General features: G+C 48.8%; 1 protein-coding gene across 1 annotated transcript in view; it reads left to right on the top strand.

The window, feature by feature from the left end:
* Positions 1 to 939: 939 nt before the first annotated feature.
* Positions 940 to 17,601, top strand: part of MAPKAPK2 (MAPK activated protein kinase 2) — a 67,820-nt gene continuing 51,158 nt past the window's right edge. Inside the window, exon 1 of the mRNA XM_056118963.1 lies at positions 940 to 1,596. Within this exon, the coding sequence (XP_055974938.1) occupies positions 1,270 to 1,596 (327 nt within the window). The 5' untranslated portion in view covers positions 940 to 1,269. The remainder of the gene's footprint in view (positions 1,597 to 17,601) is intronic.

The following is a 17,601-nucleotide window of genomic DNA, read 5'->3' as shown; positions in this document are numbered from 1 at the left end:
CCCCCTCACTTGATTTGAGGCAAGTTAGATCCTTGCTATTTTCCTTCCGTAGAGACACTGGGATAACCTGCATCAGAGTTCGGCTTCAAAAATTCTTACTTTTCCATGTGGCTTGTGTTTAGAGACTCAGTTCTCCACATTAGAAATCAGCCTATTCTTCAGACCACCTCCTTTATTACATGGTCTCATCTAATTCTCTTCACAACCCTGTGTAAAGGTAATGCTATTCTTCCCACTAAGTAAGAGGGGTGTAAAGGTTCTTCCCACAAAGAGAGGTGTAATCCGTTTTCTTCAAATCCTGTAGCCATGTCAAACTAATTTACAGAAAAAAATTTTTCAAAGGTATAGTTACTAATTGCTCACAGTTACATAAGAAGTTATACATCATTTCTAGAAAACAACACATTCATGAGAAAAATGCAAAATTCCGAGGAGAAAATGTCTCAACACTGCCGCACACCTGTTTCGTGGATTAAAGAACCCTGAATCGCCAGCCCGCACCCGAGCTCTCCATACTACTAAAAATACTTTTTAACCATCCCTCTCCGTGTTCCAAAATAGACGCCCACCCCCCCCCCCCCCCCGCCCCCAGTACTCGCCGCTGCAGTTTGAAAAAAGAGCCAAACAACTGCATAAAGGTGGACTTTCCATGTGCATCACGTCGCGTGACCCTAGACTTCGCCGTCCCCGGTCGCCTGCCCGGGCCTCCCCTTCCCGGCCCGGCCCCCACTCCCGGCCCCCAATCCCCGCGTCCAGCCGAGACCGAGACCGCCGCCCTGGGTCCACGCTCCAGGTGCCGAAAGTCCTCCCCTTTAAGGCAAGCCCCGCCCCCCGCCCCTACGCCCCGCCCCCTCCGCCAAGCCCGGCCTCCTCCGACCCTCCCCTTTAAGGACCGGCCCCGGACGCAGACGAGGCTGTGACGCGGCCGGCGGCCCGGGGCTGGGTACTTTGTCGCGAGGCCGCTTTTCCCCCCGGCCGGGCCCCCGCCGTCCCGCGTTCCACCGAGTGGCCGGCCCCCGGGGGGGGCGGGGGGCGAGGAGGCGGAGGGAGAGAGAGGGAGGGAGCGGGGCCGGTGGGCGCGTGCGGCGCGCGGCGGGACCCACGGAGCCCTGCGACCCGGGGAGCCTGGAGCCGGGCGGGGGCGGGGGAGCCGGCTCCAGCCCGGAGCAAACTTCGCCGCCGGGCGGGGGGCGGCGGGGACCCCGTCCGGAGCCGGAGGAGGGGGCGGCCGCAGGCCCTCCCGCCTCTGCCCCCACGCCTCCCGGCACCATGCTGTCCAACTCCCAAGGCCAGACCCCGCCGGTGCTGTTCCCCAGCCCGGCGCCGCCGCCGCCGCCGCCGCCGCCGCCGTCTCAGTCTCAGTCTCAGCAGCCGCCGCCGCCGCCGCCCCCCGCCCCGGCGCAGCCCCCAGCCCCGGCGCAGCCGCCGCCGCCGCCGCCGCAGTTCCCCCAGTTCCACGTCAAGTCGAGCCTGCAGATCAAGAAGAACGCCATCATCGACGACTACAAGGTCACCACTCAGGTCCTCGGACTGGGCATCAACGGCAAAGTTTTGCAGATCTTCAACAAGAGGACCCAGGAGAAATTCGCCCTAAAAGTAGGTTGGGGCGGGGTGGGGGGAGGCTCCCGGGCCAAGGGGGCGGCCGGGCCGGGCCGGGGCGGTCTCGGGGGCGAGGAGGGGTAGCGGGGGGGACTTTCCAGCGCCGGGGCTCTGGGCGGAGGAGTGGCCGCGGCGGCACGGCCGGGCCTGGCGCGCGCGCTGCCAAGTGCGCGGCGGGGAGGTCAGGTCCGCGCCCGCCCGCGGCCGCCGACCGGGTTTCCGGTCACCTCCGGGGAGAGCGGCGGGGACGCCGGGGACGCGTTGGGTCGCGGCCGTGTCGGGGCTCCGCGCGGGACCCTGCGGAGGCTCGGGACCCTTCTGTCCAAGCAGCGTGCACCCCGTCTCCAGGAAGTGATTTTTTTTTTTTCGGGCTCTCGGCCCCTCCATCCTCCCACCCCCCCATCTCTTGCTTTCCGTGGGCACAAAAGGGCCCATTACTCATTGAGCTGGTTGGTCGGCTGGGTTTTGGAGAAGTCGGCTCTCGGGGGGGTTTATTTAGCCGCAGTCCTTATTTGGGAGCCGGAATGTGTGATTTCATTTCCCTGGGCCGCGCGCGCGGGCCGCCCGCCGCCGTGGGGCGCGCCGACCCGGGAGGCGCGCGCGGCTGGAGATTCCGCGGGGAGGGCGCGTGTTCCCCGCCCGGGCCCGGCCCCGGCCCCCTCCTACCTTCGGGGCCGGCGGGGCTCCAGATGGGAGACCAGCAGGCCGCGGTGTGGGGGTCTGCCGGCTGTTTTCATAGCTCCATTGATCGGGGAGGGGGCAAACCCGGCTTGGCTCCCGGCTGATTTTGCAAATCAGAAGAGGTCCACGGGCAGGAGGAGGAGCGTGGTCCCCCGAGACGGGGAAATCCAGCCTCCTCCTTCTCCTCCTCCTCCTTCTCCTCCTCTCTCTTTTTTTTTCCCTCCAATATATGGGGACTTGCTAGGGGGAGAACAAAGACATTTAAGTGAGAGCACCTACTTCAGAAGTTAAACAGAAAGGACTGGGAGGTCCGGTGAGATGGGTGGGCCGGCCCAGTGCAGTTCGTGAGATAGCCCATCTGGGTCGCTAAAAAAGAAGGCGAGAGGGATTCAGATCAGACTGCATCTCTAAAGGTACCTAATCTATCACAAAGCCAACACAGATCTCTCTTGGTCATCTTAATGATTGGAGGAGGAAAATACTTCTTTTTGTGTTATATATTTTTCTTCTCCCTCAATTCCCATGACTATTAATAAAAAATTAATCTGTGCTCCAAGGTGGAACTGTTAGACTACATAATTAGACATAAGAAAAGTTATTTCCAGGTATTTGGGGGTTGGCGTCAAACTTGCATGATTTTCAGTTATTAGGGTCTCAAAAATTATTTTATTGCAGCCTTTAGCTTCCCTTTCAGAGAGACTTCAGCAAGCTCCAAACACATCAGCTTTCTTCTGATTTCTACCGTCAGCTGTTTTTTGGTGGTGTTGGTGGTGTAGGGATGGTTGGCTGAAGGAGAAATTTCTTGTTATCCTGAAGACTTTACTATTTGTGCCTTTTTAGATCCCTCCCTGTTTCCTCATAACTGGAGGCGGCCATGGGGAGTAGTTGGCCATGACTGACCATAGGGAGGGAAGAGTAGAGTGCTTGACTGTTTGATCAGTTCCCAGATAGTGTTGAGGGAAGGACAGACCTTTCCAGGAGTTTTCTGTGTCTTCTGAGACACCAACTGCCTTAACTCATCCAACTATTTAGGGACACTGGCAGCTCATTCTTGTGGGTAGTTGGAGTATTCTCTGAGAACTTCAGAACAAAAGTACCCAACTTATGCTCCTGGTTCTTTGTAGTTATGTACATAAATCTGCTCCTGGGTGGCAGTTCAGGGTTCTATTGTAATTAATAGTGTATTTTTCTCAATTGAGTGCTTTCAAAAGGAGAAAGATCCAGTGATATTTTAAAATAACACTCAAAGTCTAATCCTTCTGAGAAAGGTAAAAGTAGGTGAAGAATAAAATCAGTGTTTGTTTTGACAGGCAGCCTGCTCCCAGATCTTTGGTTGACTCACTGTTCAATTGCAGATTTCCCACACGTCTTTGTGTAAAAACTTAATAACAGAGGAAGAGGAAAGGAATGAGGCATTCAGAGACTGACAGTAGTGTCAACAACACTTCCATAGCCCAGTACTGGTTAAGATATAATTATATCGTGCAGGTTCAAAGAATTCTGCTCCAGAGATGCACACCAAAGAGATGTCTAGATCTCGAATCTTGAATAACTTAACTGTAGTTGCCAAGCAGTGAAGTGCTTTTTCAAAACCAAGAGTGTTTTGATTATAAAGCAAAGAGGAGGATGTAGGACAGGAAGGATTGCCCCACTGGGAAGGCTCCTGAACAGGGGAGGAGACTTGTATTTCTCCTTATGTCAGGCTGTCTGGGGATGGGACCAGAGAATTGCAGGAGTGAGTGCAGCGGAACCTCTGTCAGCTGCTTTGCTCTGGGAGTTGATGGGAGGGGGTGTTTGTTATCCAGAGGCCTTGCTCCCTGTCTGTGGTTTGGTGACTGAGCTCTATTAAACAAGATCAGTGTTTTAAAAAATAGTCCCCACTTTGTGCTGCTCCTCTTCTGCCACTGCCTCGGAGCGAATGTTTATATGCTTGGTTGGTGCTATGTCCTTGCTTCCTCATCTCTCCTGGTTGCTTTTGCGAAGTTCTGAATCACAGTCCTACTAAAGCCAGAGTGGAAAGGGGCACTAGAGGTCATCTCATCAAAAGACCTCATTTTGCAGTTGAAAAGGTTTCAAGGTCCAGAGCAAGGGAGTAGAACAAGGGAGCCTGACCCCTGGTTAAGCCTTTTCTGCTCTGAAGCTTCAGTGGTGTCTGTTGTCTGGGACCTACTGGAGCTCCTGGCTGGAGGTGCCCCTCTCTCCTCCGCAGGCCCTCTTGAGTGTCACCGAGGGTGGTGGTGAGTATTACCTCCCCATGCAGTAGGCCCTGAAGCTGGTGGACAGTTTGTAAACAAAGTTAGCATCCCCATGAGTTTTGAATCTGTGGTACCAAGCCTTTCCTTCCTCCCATCCCCGTCTTTGGTTTTTCTTCTGGGGTCACTCCCAGAGACACTTAGGGGTCAGTCACTCCTGTTTGTGCTGGGGTGACCTAAACACCTCTACTGCCTCTCTAGCTCCTCCTTCCCTTTTTAGGGAGTGCTTGATAGAGTTTTATTTATTGTTCTTTTTTTACAGAACATAGAGTTCTATGAACTATTTCTTTGGTGAGGATGCCTTGACCCAGCACATTTGTGTAGGAATTAATCATTTTCTACGTGGGGTTCCTAAGTTGCTTCCTGCTTCACTGTCATAGTGACCCTTAGGTATATATTAACAAATGTAATTAAAACCAGGACTAGTGTCCCTTCTGCTGTGTGATGATTAGTTGAAGTGTATTATTGTCTTGCAAAATACAGAGTGTTGTCCTAATTTGTCCTATCTTATTACTTTTCTGTTACATGCATTAGCAAAAACAAAGTTCTGTGGCTTCTTTTCCTTTTTCCAGCAGTCTGTGTCTTTGTCACTGTGATGTGGCTTCCTGTGGCACTCCTTCTCGTTTGTTTTTGGACCACACCTAGTACTGCTTAGGGGCTGCTCTCAGCTTTTGCTCAGGGGTTATTTTCCACAGTGATGGCGGACTAGATGTTACCAGGGATCAAACTTGGGTGTCCCTCTTGTAGAGCTTATTTTCCAGCCCTTGAGCATCTCCCCAGTCCTACCTTTGGTGTTGTCAGGGAGACAGTGGGAACCTCTCATTAGTCTAGACACAGGGAAATGCTAGAATTCCACATCCCACAGTACAGGCATCCTCCTGAGCACAGTTCACGCTGTGTACCTGTTGGAGTACATCTAGGTAGTGTTCCTGGGAGAGGAAGAATGTCCAAGGCTGGGATTTGCTGGGTAGAATAACAAGGAAAGATTGCCAAACAAGTTTCTGCCCAGGGTAGTTGCAGGGAGTTAGTGGTTTACTAAATATCTGAACATGTGCTTAGCTATATGGAGGGAATACGGAAATAAAATGGCCTTAAAATTTGGTGGATTATGATACCAATTTGGAAAAGGCAGAGTTAATAAAACAGGGCTGCAGTGTCCATTATGGTAGCCAGTACTTATACGTTATTAAAGTTTTTTTAGTTAAGCTAAATTATGACCTTGAAGGCATTGTTTTAAGTGAAATAAGTTGAACAGATAACACATAGTGAATCTCACGTATTCTTGGCATTTAAAATAGTAACAGCACAGGGCCAGAGAGATCATTGGGGGGGTGGGGCGGGAAATGGCTAAGCTTGCCTGTGGCCACTGAGATTCGAATTGTCTGTATTGCATGAGCCTCCAGCACTGCTGGGAGTAGCACCTGAGCCCAGAGGTAAGAGTAGCCTCCAAGCACCATTGGGTGTGACCTAATGGCCTCTTCCCCCACCCCCAAATAAAGCACTAATGACAATAATAAAACCAGACTCATAAAAAAGGTATCACAGTTGTAGTTGTCAGAGGTAGAGGTGGTGGGGGTGGATTGGGAGGAAAGTGGTCTACATAATTTTGTTTATAAAATAATTAAGTCATAGCAGCGTAATGTGCAGTCTGATGAGTGCAGTTAGCACTGCTGTGTGATGTAGAGGAACAATGATGAGAGTAAATCCTAAATGTTCTCATCACAGGGAGAGAATTTCTTCTTTATTTCTTTTTGCTCTATTAGTAAGATAGTGAATGTTGACTGGAACTATTAAACTAAGAACTGTAGCACTGTCCTCCCATTGTTCATTGATTTGCTCGAGCGGGCCCAGTAACGTCTCCATTGTGAGACTTATTGTTACTGTGTTTGGCATATCGAATATGTCACAGGGAGCTTACCAGGCTTTGCCGTGCGGATGAGATACTCTTGGTAGCTTGCCAGGCTCTTCAAGAGGGACGGAGGATTCGAACCCAGGTTGGTCGGGTTGGCCTCGTGCAAGGCAAACACCCTACTCGCTGGACTATTGCTCCAGCCCATTAAAGTAAGCATTTAACAATATATGTAAATCAAACCATGACGCTGTACTACTCAAATATGTACATCTACTGTGTTAGAAAACAGGCTTAAAAATCATTTGCTAGTCACATTTCAGGTGATCAAGAACCACATGTGTCTGATGGCGACTGACTGGAACAGTGCAGTAGAGCTTTGCTGTCACTGTGGAAAGTTTTCCTGGACTTCTCTGGTAGGAGTTAAGTTGTGTGACCGGGACTAGAGGGGCTTTCAAGGAGAGAAGACTGAAGGCCAGTATTGCTGAGGACGTTGGGCCTCTGAGGAGTGAGCATCTCTGCAGGAGGCAAAGTGAAGTTCACCTTGACCCCAGCTGCACAAGCTGGGAGCAGGGCTTGGTAAGGAGCAAGTGGGCTGATTGCTCAGAATCCACCCTCATTCAGCCTCCTTATCAGAGCAGGTTTTAAGGTGTTTGAGGGGTGTGAAGTAAATCTTCTTGCCAGAAAGGTTAAACATTGGGCCTTGTGGTTGTGGAGAGAGGAAAGTCAGGTTCCAGTTTCCAGAGACCCCATTTCTCAGTATGTGCCACAGTCTTGCGCCTCCTGAAGGTTGGCATCCACCAAGGTAGGAGCAAAGCCGGACGGACTCATGGTCCTTTTTCACTTGTGAATTCTGGACTCGGAAACAATTTGTAGCTAAGATCTGATATTCATGGCTGCTAGAAGGAAGAGGTGGGTTAAGGAAGCAGACCCATGGCCTTAGGATGCATAAAAGGTTGGGGGTTGTTTAGGAAATGAAGGGGCCCCTTTTGTGAGACTGAAACTGCCTATGCTGAGGATGTGTTGATTGCTTGGGATCTGAGGAGTTGGACCACCATCAGTTTATCCGTTTGAATTTCACCCCCTGGGGCTGGACATGGAACCTTAATCTCACCTCTGCGAGGTCTGTATTCTACTACTGAATCACATTCCTGGCCCTATCGATTGATGAATTTATTGAAGAAGCAGACTCAAGGGATTCAGGAAAGGGCCTTGATGAGGCAGACGTATCCCTGGCCAAATCCTGGGGCTGGGGGAGGGGCCAAAGCTCTTTCACTGGCATAGCCTACAGGTATGGACTCTTCGCCAGGACAGCAGTGGCAGGGCATTGTCATCTGTGTTTGGGTCTTCTCATAGTTCCCAGGGTTGCCCTTCTATCTTCAGCCCTGGGACTCTTCTGGCTCCTTCTCTGCGTCAGGTCCCTCCCAGGGTCACATGGAGTCTTTTCCCGCTGCTTCTCCTGTACTGAGTCTTTCCAGTACTTAAGTGTTCTGGAGAGGGCTGGGTGGGCAGGGCAGAGTCATATGTGAAGGGGCCGTGGTTTCTCTTGGTAATGATTTAATCCCCTTGGTAGAGGGACTCACACCTCACAGCACTTTGAAGCTGATAACATTCCCGCTGATCTTTCTTTTCTCCCTACACCTGGCAAGGTTGAGGCTGACCAGTCCAGAAAGTTTCAGCAACATGTCCAAGGTTGTTGTCGTCTGGTGCTGTCGTCAGAGCCTTTTCTTTGGAGCTTTGTTCCCTGGGAGGTTCCTTCTTGTCTGGATTTTTTAAGTTATTAGACATAATTGTGTTGACTGTACAAAACTAGCTCCATGAACTAGTCACTAGGGTCTTTCTGCGTAGGTCACCTTGTAGAGACAGTGGTAAAGAACAGGGACCACACTATGGGAGTGTAATGTACCAGGTATGTCATCAAATTCTGCTTTTGTTTTTGTGCCACTCCTGTCTCAGGGATCACTTCTGAGGGTGCTCAGGGGACCATAGATGGTGCTGGGGATTAAACCCAGGTCGACCATGTACAAGGCACACACCCTACCTGCCGTACTATTGTTCCGGTCCCTCTGATTTTTTTTTTTTTTAATTTATTGAATCACCGTGAGAACAGTCAGAAAGCTTTCAGTTCAAGTCTTGGTCCGTCATACAGTGATCAAATACCCGTCCCTTCACCAGTGCACATTTTCCACCACCAAGAACCCCAGTATACCCCCCTCCCACCCATCCCCTGCCTGTGTGGCAGAACCTCTGATTTTTTAAAAAGCAAATTTTACTGACTTACCACTAATGGGTTTACAATTCAGATCAGATTGTATACATTTTCTAGTTTTTATGGGGACTGGTGGTTTATTTTATTTTGTTTCTTGTGCTGCACCTGGTGGTGCTTTTCCAGTGGTGCTGGGGGGACTTTGTGTTGCCAGGGACTGAGCCTGCCTGCAGAAAGAGCACTAGGTTTTGAATTTATTTCCCCAGCCTATGCTCATTTTCTTGTTGAGTTTTTGGTCACTCCTGGCTCTGTGCTTGGGATTTGCTGATAGTGCTTGGGGATCTATGTGATCCCAGGAATCAAACTTCGGCCTTCTGTATATAAAGCATGTATTCAGATCATTGAACTCTCTAGTCCCCCATAATTTGTATTTTAAAGTAGCACTGTCCTGTCCTGTAGCACTGTCCTCCCTTTATTCATTGATTTGCTCGAGCGGGCACCAATAACATCTCCATTGTGAGACTTGTTACTGTTTTCGGCATATCAAAAACTGGGGGGGGGGCTTGCCAGGCTCTGCTGTGCGGGTGGGATACTCTAGGTAGCTTGCCAGACTCTCTGAGAGGGACGGAGGAATCAAACCTGGGTCGACCCTGTGCAAGGCAAATGTTCTACCCTCTGTGCTATTACTCTAATTTTAAAGTAAAGGCCCTCCCATTGATCGTCGATTTGCTCGAGCGGGCCCAGTAACGTCTCCATTGGAGACTTTTGTTGTTACTGTGTCTGGCATATCGAATACGTCACGGGGAGCAATTATTGAAAATACATATTTAGAGAAAATCCTGTTGCTGTGGATTATATATTGTATCAGGAAGAAAAAAGATCATCTTTTTGTGCCTTGGAGTCAGTTAGTAGAACTTTCCAGGCCTCAATGCACACATTGGTGGGTCAGACTAACAGTGGCTTCTTGTGCACCTTCACTGTGAGGTAGGAAGGCTGTGTAGGAGACAGGAGCTGGGCAGACTGAATTGCCTGCAGACTTGCTTGGTGTCTAACCATCAGCAGTGCTTGGGCCAATATGGATGCCCTTTTGATAGGCTTAATGCTAGACTCCAGGGCAGCCTGTGCAGTTAATGAATGATCATCACTGACCAGCTGCTCCTTTGCTTGTGTTGACACTTGGAGAGTGTTCCAGCTAATGTCTCAGCAGAGGGGTTGGGCTGTGTTTATTCTGTTTTTTTTTTTTTTTTTTCCCCCTGAAGCCAGCATCTAGGTGATGTGGTGGCTCAGGTTAGAGGTGGGGAATTCTGTATTTTTGCCATTGAAAACTACTTTTCCATTTGAAGTCATGGGTCCAAGTGTGGTTGTTGTTTGTTGTACTTGGCATGGGAGGGCAAGCTGAGACTTGCACACTGTTCATTTGTCAGGCTTTCCTTGGCATGTGCCTGGGTCTGTCCGGTTGGGTGCCTCTTAGAAAGGAATCAAAGTTTGGGCTAGGAGCTGTCTGAGGTGAGATTGAAGACTGATTCTCAGAGCTGATGGGGGAGTTAGAATTTATATCCAGATACCACTTCTTTTTTTTCTTTTTTCTTTTGTCTTTTTGGGTCACCCCCAGTGATACTCAGGGGTTACTCCTGACTCTGCAATCAGAAATCACTCCTGGTGATGCCTGGCTGACCATATGGGATGCCAGGGATCAAACCTGGGTTGGCCGAGTGGAGGGCAAACGCTCTACTCACTCTACTGTCACTCTGGCCCCCAGACACCACTTCTTGTCAACAAAAGGGCTCATGTCTCTGAGGATGGAAGAAGGGGGGAGTTGTCTCTTTTTTCCCCCCATCCCCTACTCGAGATAGAAGCACTGCTTTTAGCCCAGGGCTTTGAACTGTAGGGTCATAGGTCACAGATTTGGTAGGAGAGTGACACTGTGTAAAGGGAGATAGGATTAGGCTCACTGATTCTTCTGGTACTTTGGAGTTTGGGGGTGGGGATGGGTGTCTTTATTTTGATTTTCTTTTTTATTGCTGTTTGGGCTGTGGTAGGGGCTGAGGTGTAACTGATGTTCTCTTCCAAGACCATTTACAGTTAGTTCTTTAGGACCGTGGCTATCCATATGAAAGGACAACATATGAAAGGCCACCTTTCCAGGTATCTCCATGACCAGTCTGGGAGGCGAGTGTGGTACCCATGGTAGAAGTTCTACAGCCACCTTTGATTTTTTTGCTGGTACTCTTCGGGTTTCTTGGATCTGGATGCCTCCAACCTTTACTACTTCATTGGGGTTGCCTCCCTGTCCTTCTGGTACTCCCATGATTCTTATATTGTTCCTCCTGAATTCATCCCCTAGGTCTTTTATTTGCCCTTGAGCTATTTTGAGTTCTTTTTTCCTTTGTATGATAGTTCAGCATGTTTGCCTGTCATGCAACTGTCGGCAGACCCAAGTTCAATTCCTCCGCTCCTCTCGGAGAGCCCGGCAAGCTACTGACAGTATCTCACCCGCATGGCAAAGCCTAGCAAGCTACCGGTGATGTATTCGATACACCAAACACAGTAACAAGTCTCTCAATGTTACTGGGCCCGCTTGAGCAAATTGATGAACAATGGGAGGACAGTGACAGTGACAGTTGTTGCCTGTAAGCTTTCTGCAGCTCATCTTCAAGCTCACTGATTCTGTCTTCGGCTATTGTCATTCTACTGTTGAGGGCACCCGCTGAGTTTTTAATTTCATCTACCGAATTCTGTTTTAGCGACACTTCTGTTTGTAGCTTTCTTCTTTCTGCTCTCATTTCTTCCTTTATTTAATTGGCTGTCTGTTCACTGCTTCTTTCACATCCTCCTTTAATTTACTGGATGTCTGTTCCACCGTTTGTTTGAACTCATTGAACATCCTCAACATTTCAACTCTGAATTCTTTATTGACAGATTGTGTTTGTGGGTAACCCCTGTTGAGTCTTCTGGGCTCTTTTCTTCATCCACTCCTCGTGGCGGAGATCTGTGCTCTTTCTTCATGTTGCTTTAATAGCATGCAGGTGGATCCCTCTAGTTCACTATCAGTGTCCCCCTCCGGCAGTGGGTGCTGGTCCAGGATTAGAGTTCTTCTTCTGGCATACTTTCTGAAGCTGCAGGGGTCCCCTCTGATCTAGGTGCTCATGTGGGCACCTTAGCTGAGGAGAGTTTCCAGTTTTTTGTCGAACTTTGATTTTTGTCTCAGAGAAGAGGGGACGCTGGGAGCCCTATGTTTCTGGATGTTTCTTTATGTTTCAGAATCGGTGCCTTTCTGTTTCTGTTTTTGGGCCACATCTGGTGGTGCTTAGGGCTTACTCCCGCCTCTGTGGTTAGAAACCACTCCTGGTGGTGCTTGGGGTGCCAGTGTGCTGCTGGAGAAATGTGGTCCTGGGTCAGCTGCGCACGATGCCATGGCTTTATCCCCGTAGTATCTCTGAGCTCTGTCCATTCTGTTTGGAGACTCCCAGTCCATGCTGGACATTTGCAACTAGGCTTCCTGCCCAGGGCCCAACAGTGTCACTTAGCTCCTCCGTGACAGCGGCTAAAAATAAACTTGCCTTTGCTGCTGTCTCCCTGTTACAGCCAGGCCCGGAGGCCCTGAGATTTACCCCAGATCTTCTTTTTGATCTTTTGAACTACTTTTCTTTCTTCACTCATGCTCTCCCCATTTGCTGCCTTCTCTTCTAGCCTGAGCTTGGTAGGTGCTTTGTGGTTAACTTACTCTTCTGCGTTCTAGGAGTAAGCTGTGGTTTGATATTTCTCGGGGTATCAAGTTGAAGGAAGGGGTCAGACAGGGAAGAGCCTGAGCTCACCCTCAACCCTGGCTGTCCTCATGCTCCACCTGCCAGGCATCCCTGTTGGAGGGGCAGGGGTGCATAGGAGAGCCCTGCGGGAAGCCTGGCCTCACTGAAACTGTCCTGTGACCGAGCCTGCTACCCTGGGACTTGCTAAAGCTCTGTTCTCTACCTCTGCAGATTGGGGCTTCAGATTACCACATTCAAAAGTGTGACCTCATCTCCTTGGTTTCCAAGAATAACTGTCCTCCTTCCTGAGCTAGGCCATGGCTCTTTAGGCCCTCGCAGCTCCGCTGCCTGCAGAATGTCACAGGGAGTTTGGGTATCCTCTTGACTCTGAGGGACACTGGCTGTCTTTTTTTTTGGGGGGGGGGGGGTCATTTCTGATGGTGCTCAGAACTTACTCCCAGCTTTGCACTCAAACCTGGGTCGACTGTGTGCAAGGCAGGCACCTTCCCTACGTGCTGTTTAATCTCACTCTCGCCCCTGGCAAGTTGTCCTTTGAGATGGCTTTTCTCCTACTGTCCATGAGTCCTGGAGACCTGCTTAGCCGGTAGACACTGCACTTAGATTTCCTTTAAGTTGCACTTGGGCATCCTCTCTTTTATGATTTGTCATAGGTGTTGGAATTGATTATATATAGGAGGGTTTTATGTTTTCTAGAATTAGGCTTTATTTGGGCGAAGAGGATGTTGGGGAGGGTGATAGAAGTCAGATGAGGAATTCTGTCCTCTTCTAAGTCCTTCTTTACCCTGACCAACTCTTTTCCCTTTCCCATCTCCCTCCACGGAGCCTCATTCTGTAGGGAGAGATCTCTCCATTGACCCCTGCAGGAGGAGCTGGGTGTACATTGTTACTAAGAGTTTATTTTTAGCTTTGACCCAAGGAGTCCTTGGAGTGGCACTGCCCTTCAGCCTTGGTTCTCTACTGCTGGAACTTTTTGGGGAAGTCTGTAAGGATTCTCAAGGCTAGACTTCATTGCAGTTGGGCTAGGGAACAGGCATCTTCCCATGAAGGCTTGCAGTTTGTGCCCAGGGTGGGTGTTTGGGTGACTTGTGCCATGAGCCTGGAATTTGAACATCCTTGGAGGACAGTGGACAGAATGTACCTGTAGCTGGAAGCATTCCAGTTGCCCGACTGTGCTGGTGCCTTTCTTGTGCCTCTCTTTCCAAGGTGGGAGGCACCAGGGACAGAAGGAGCCCTTAGAGTAACCTGCTTTGGCAACTCTATAGTTGATGGAGAATGAGTTCTTTTGGGCCGAAGGCCAGATTCACATCTCTTCCACTGGAGCCTGTGTAGTGTTCTCAGTAACTTGAGATCCATGTGTCCCTTCCCCTGGGATGGTTTTAATCACCTCTGCTGCATGAAACGCACAGGAGGACAGGAGTGCCCTTTGCCAGTGTCTTCTGATTTGTGGACTTGTTTTGACTTGGCCTTAGGTTTTTGTTTGTGGACTACACCCATGGTGCTTAGAGGCTACTCCTGGCTCGTTGGGGAATTGCCCATGCTGGTTCTGGGAACCTAACCTGGGACGTGGTGGGTGTGTGCATAGCATAATGTCTTTGAGTTGCCTTCCTGGCCACCTTGTCTTAGACTTTGAAAAAAAAGAAAATATATTTGGGTTTGAGGTGTAATTAGACAGTTGTGTGTGTGTGTGTGTGTGTGTGTGTTGTGTTTTGTGTATTTTGGGTGGTTGTGGGGCAGTAGAACTTGTGGATGACTCTGAGAACCCTCAGTCCTGGAATGAAGATATTGTTCCTTCAATTCTTGGAACTCAGTAAAAATTAGTTTGCCTAATGCCCAGTTCTGGTTTTGTAGCATCCCAGCTTAAGCCCCTCTCTGGGTACGGTTCCCGTTGCCTGCAGAATATAGGAAGTATTCAGATCCTTCTCAGTTTGACCCCAGTCTGTTTTGCCTGAATGTGTGCAGTGTTTCAGCTTGCACTGTTTCCTTACCAGGCTGTACCTTCCCATACCCACCTTTTGCAACAGTGTCTCTTCTGTTCACCTGCATCTTCCCTGTTCCCCAGTGCCTTGGTATCTCCTTGTCTTGTACAAATGTTGGATCTCTTGTGAAGCCTGCCATGCCAGCATTGTCCTCATCACTTCCATTTATGTTTAAAATTTATTTCTCCATGTGCAAGATGCTCTTCTAGGTAATGTAAGTTCCTTAATGACTCACACCTTGATTATTATTTCAATAAAGTCATGACTATAAGATCTTATTAAAAAAATTCACAGAGTATTGTATATCTGCCTAGTCAAGATGTATATTAGCATTGAGTATCTACTTAATAAAGGTGTGGCAACTGAACAGAAGTAGGTGCCATCCACAAAGATATAAAGTGCCTAAGTGCTACTCTTAGGGCAGGTCTGGGAGAATGCAGAATTGGACAGGGCGCTCTGAGATGAGCCTGGGTATAGATAATGAAGACTTGGATGTGTCTCTTCCTGCTCCTCCTCCTGTTTGCTTTTAAGTCTTCTGACCATTTCTTTTCTTTTCTTTTAAATTTTTATTAGTGAAACACCATGACTTAGAAATTTTTGTGCTTGGATTTCAATTATACAATGATCAAATACCCATCCCTCCACCAGTGCCCATTTTCCACCACCACGGGTCCCAGTATCCCTCCCACCGCCCATCCCCCCCATCCCACCCTGCCTCTGTGGCAGGGCATTCCCTTTTGTTCTCTCTCTCCTTTTGGGTGTTGTGGTTTGCAAAAGAGGCATTGAGTGGCAATCATGTTTGGTTTTGACCATTTCTTTCGTCACCACCTTCAAATCGGTTGACTTAAGGTGGCACCTTCTATTTCTTTTCATGGGAGTTCTCATTCTTCCCAGGGCCCTGACCACAGTTTCCCACTTATGTCTTCCCTCTTTCTCCCTGTTTCACAGCCCCTCTTTTCTGCTATTTCTCTATGGAGATGGCTCTGTTGCCCTTTGGAGAACTTTCATGTAGGAGGGAAGATGTGGAGCCAGCCAGTTCGACCCTCTTGGTGTTATTATCTACTACATGGTTACTCGTACAGTGCAGACCCGCAGATGTAGTCCAGTTTACCTGCTGGCCTTGTCCCTATGCTGAGGGACCTGCATAAGTCCCAAGGAACCTTGTGGGGCTGCTTAACATCAAGCTTCAGATTTGTGGGGGAAACAACTGGACAAGTTGATGAGGGACCCAGCTGCAAATCCTACCTGAGCCTCCAGCAAATTCTGGAACGTCTCTGTGCCTCAGTTTCCTTTTTGTCAATCAAAGCGAACAGGCTTGATCTCTAAGGATTCCTGTGTGGAGAGGCCTTCAGTACTGTTGCTGTGGCCCCATTGCTGGGGGAGAGGGCTGGGCACAGTCTGCTTGCCTCACTTTCTGCAGTTTAGTTTCCATCCACCTTCTTTTTCTCTGTCGTGTTCATTCAACTATTCAGGCAGTGTTTATAAACATTTATTCTTCTCTGGGCTTGCCTCCTGTCTTCCTGCTGACTAGCCATCAGGAAACCCAGATGGCAGGATTAGTGTAGAATGAGTGATGTAGTCAGGGTCATCCCGTGAGTTTAGAATCCCTTTAATACATTTGCTGTGTAATGGGAGGAATTTAGAATAGCGAGGGTTGATACTTTTGTGGGGAAAGGGGAGGGCACAACTGGTGGTACTTAAAGGCTTTTCCTGGGGCATTTGCTCAGGGGACCATGTGGTGCTGAGGTCAAACTCTGGGCTCCTCCTGCACACAAAGCAAGCACTTCCGCTCTTCAAGTGCTACTCTCTGCCCAACGAAGGGGAGTGTTTTTTTCAAAGCAGTTTAGAGTAGACCCTATTTTCCTATAGCAGGATTTGCCTTCAGGTTTCTTTTATTCCCCTGCGATCCAAAGCAATTCAATAAAATGAGTTAGCACTGTCAAGGTTGACTCTTACAGCCTCCTAAGGATTTCAGAAGGGCAAATTGACTTTGATCCACATAACAGTTGTCTTCTGCCTGATTCAGATCACTGCTGAAAGTATAACCACACCCTAAGGTTCCCCATGTCAGTAGCAAGTTTTTATTGGGCAGATTTTTGTGTAGCAGACTTGGGGTTTGGTATTTCAGTTTTGTTAATCCTTAAGGCAAAGTAAAAACCCATATTTTACAGAGAGGAAAATATGTTAAATATGTACAGATATGTTCAGAAAAATTTGTCAAGAGTTACTTACTGAACATCTGCCAAGGGCTCAATATATTTTTTTTGGGGGGAATGTTGTTTTTGTTTTTTGGCCACACCCGGTGATAGTCAGGTGTTACTCTTGGCTCTCCATTTAGGAATTACTCCTGGTGGTACTCAGAGGACATATGGGGTGCTGGGGATCAGTCCCAAATTGACCACGTACAAGGCAAATGCCCTACCTGCTGTATTTTTTTCTTCCATCCCAGTGTTGTTTTAGGCTTTTAAAATGTCGGTATACAAAAAGGAAAAGAAGTCCTGTCTACCGAGAGCTTGTATTCAGAAAGACAAAATAGAATTGAATGTTAGAGCCTGTCAGATTGTCATAGGTACACAGGGAGAATGTAAGCCTGGGAAATGTAGGGTGAGGGGAGGAAAGGAAAAAAGGGAGAGAAAGAAATAGGAGAGAGGGAGTGGGAGAGAGGAGAGGGAAAGAGGAGAGAAAAGTAAAATTTGGCATTGGTTAAGTTCATAACCCTGAGGCTATTAATGTTGAGAGTATCTAGTTACTAGTTTTTCTTAAGCCTGGGTTCCCATAATGAACGTAGTTGACATACCATTTTATATTTGATCATTAAGTATTTGTGTATTGTTTGCTTTTAGTCAGTTGCTATGGTAAGAGGCAGGTTCTGCCCTCAGAAACTTGCAAGAAGTCAAGGGGAGAAATGTGCATGTATGAAAGAAATGAAAAAACAAAACAAAACGAAACACCCTGCCTGTTCTGGACTGGGCTCATTCATACACCTTCCCCTTTGACACTCTGACAGAGGCAGTGCCTCTCAGATCAAAGTAAGCCTAGGTGTGTGATTCCTGGCTCCATACATGAAGAAAGAGAGTGACTGGCAAGGGAGACCAGGCATGAGCTCCTCAGGTGAGAGGGGTTTGGGAGGGGCCCTTGGCCTGGCAGGGGTAGAGGACACTTCCCACATCGTTGTAGGACAGATAGAAGCTGAACCGGGGGCGGCGGGGGGGGGGGGGGGATTCTAAAGAGAAGTGGATGAGTGCTTGCATCTTGTTTTTTGGTTGAGACA

This window comes from Sorex fumeus, unplaced genomic scaffold (genome assembly GCF_029834395.1).
Source record: "Sorex fumeus unplaced genomic scaffold, SorFum_2.1 ptg000039l, whole genome shotgun sequence".
Lineage (NCBI taxonomy): Eukaryota > Metazoa > Chordata > Mammalia > Eulipotyphla > Soricidae > Sorex > Sorex fumeus.
Note: the sequence above shows the minus strand (reverse complement) of the source record. Positions and strands in the feature narration are given on the sequence as shown.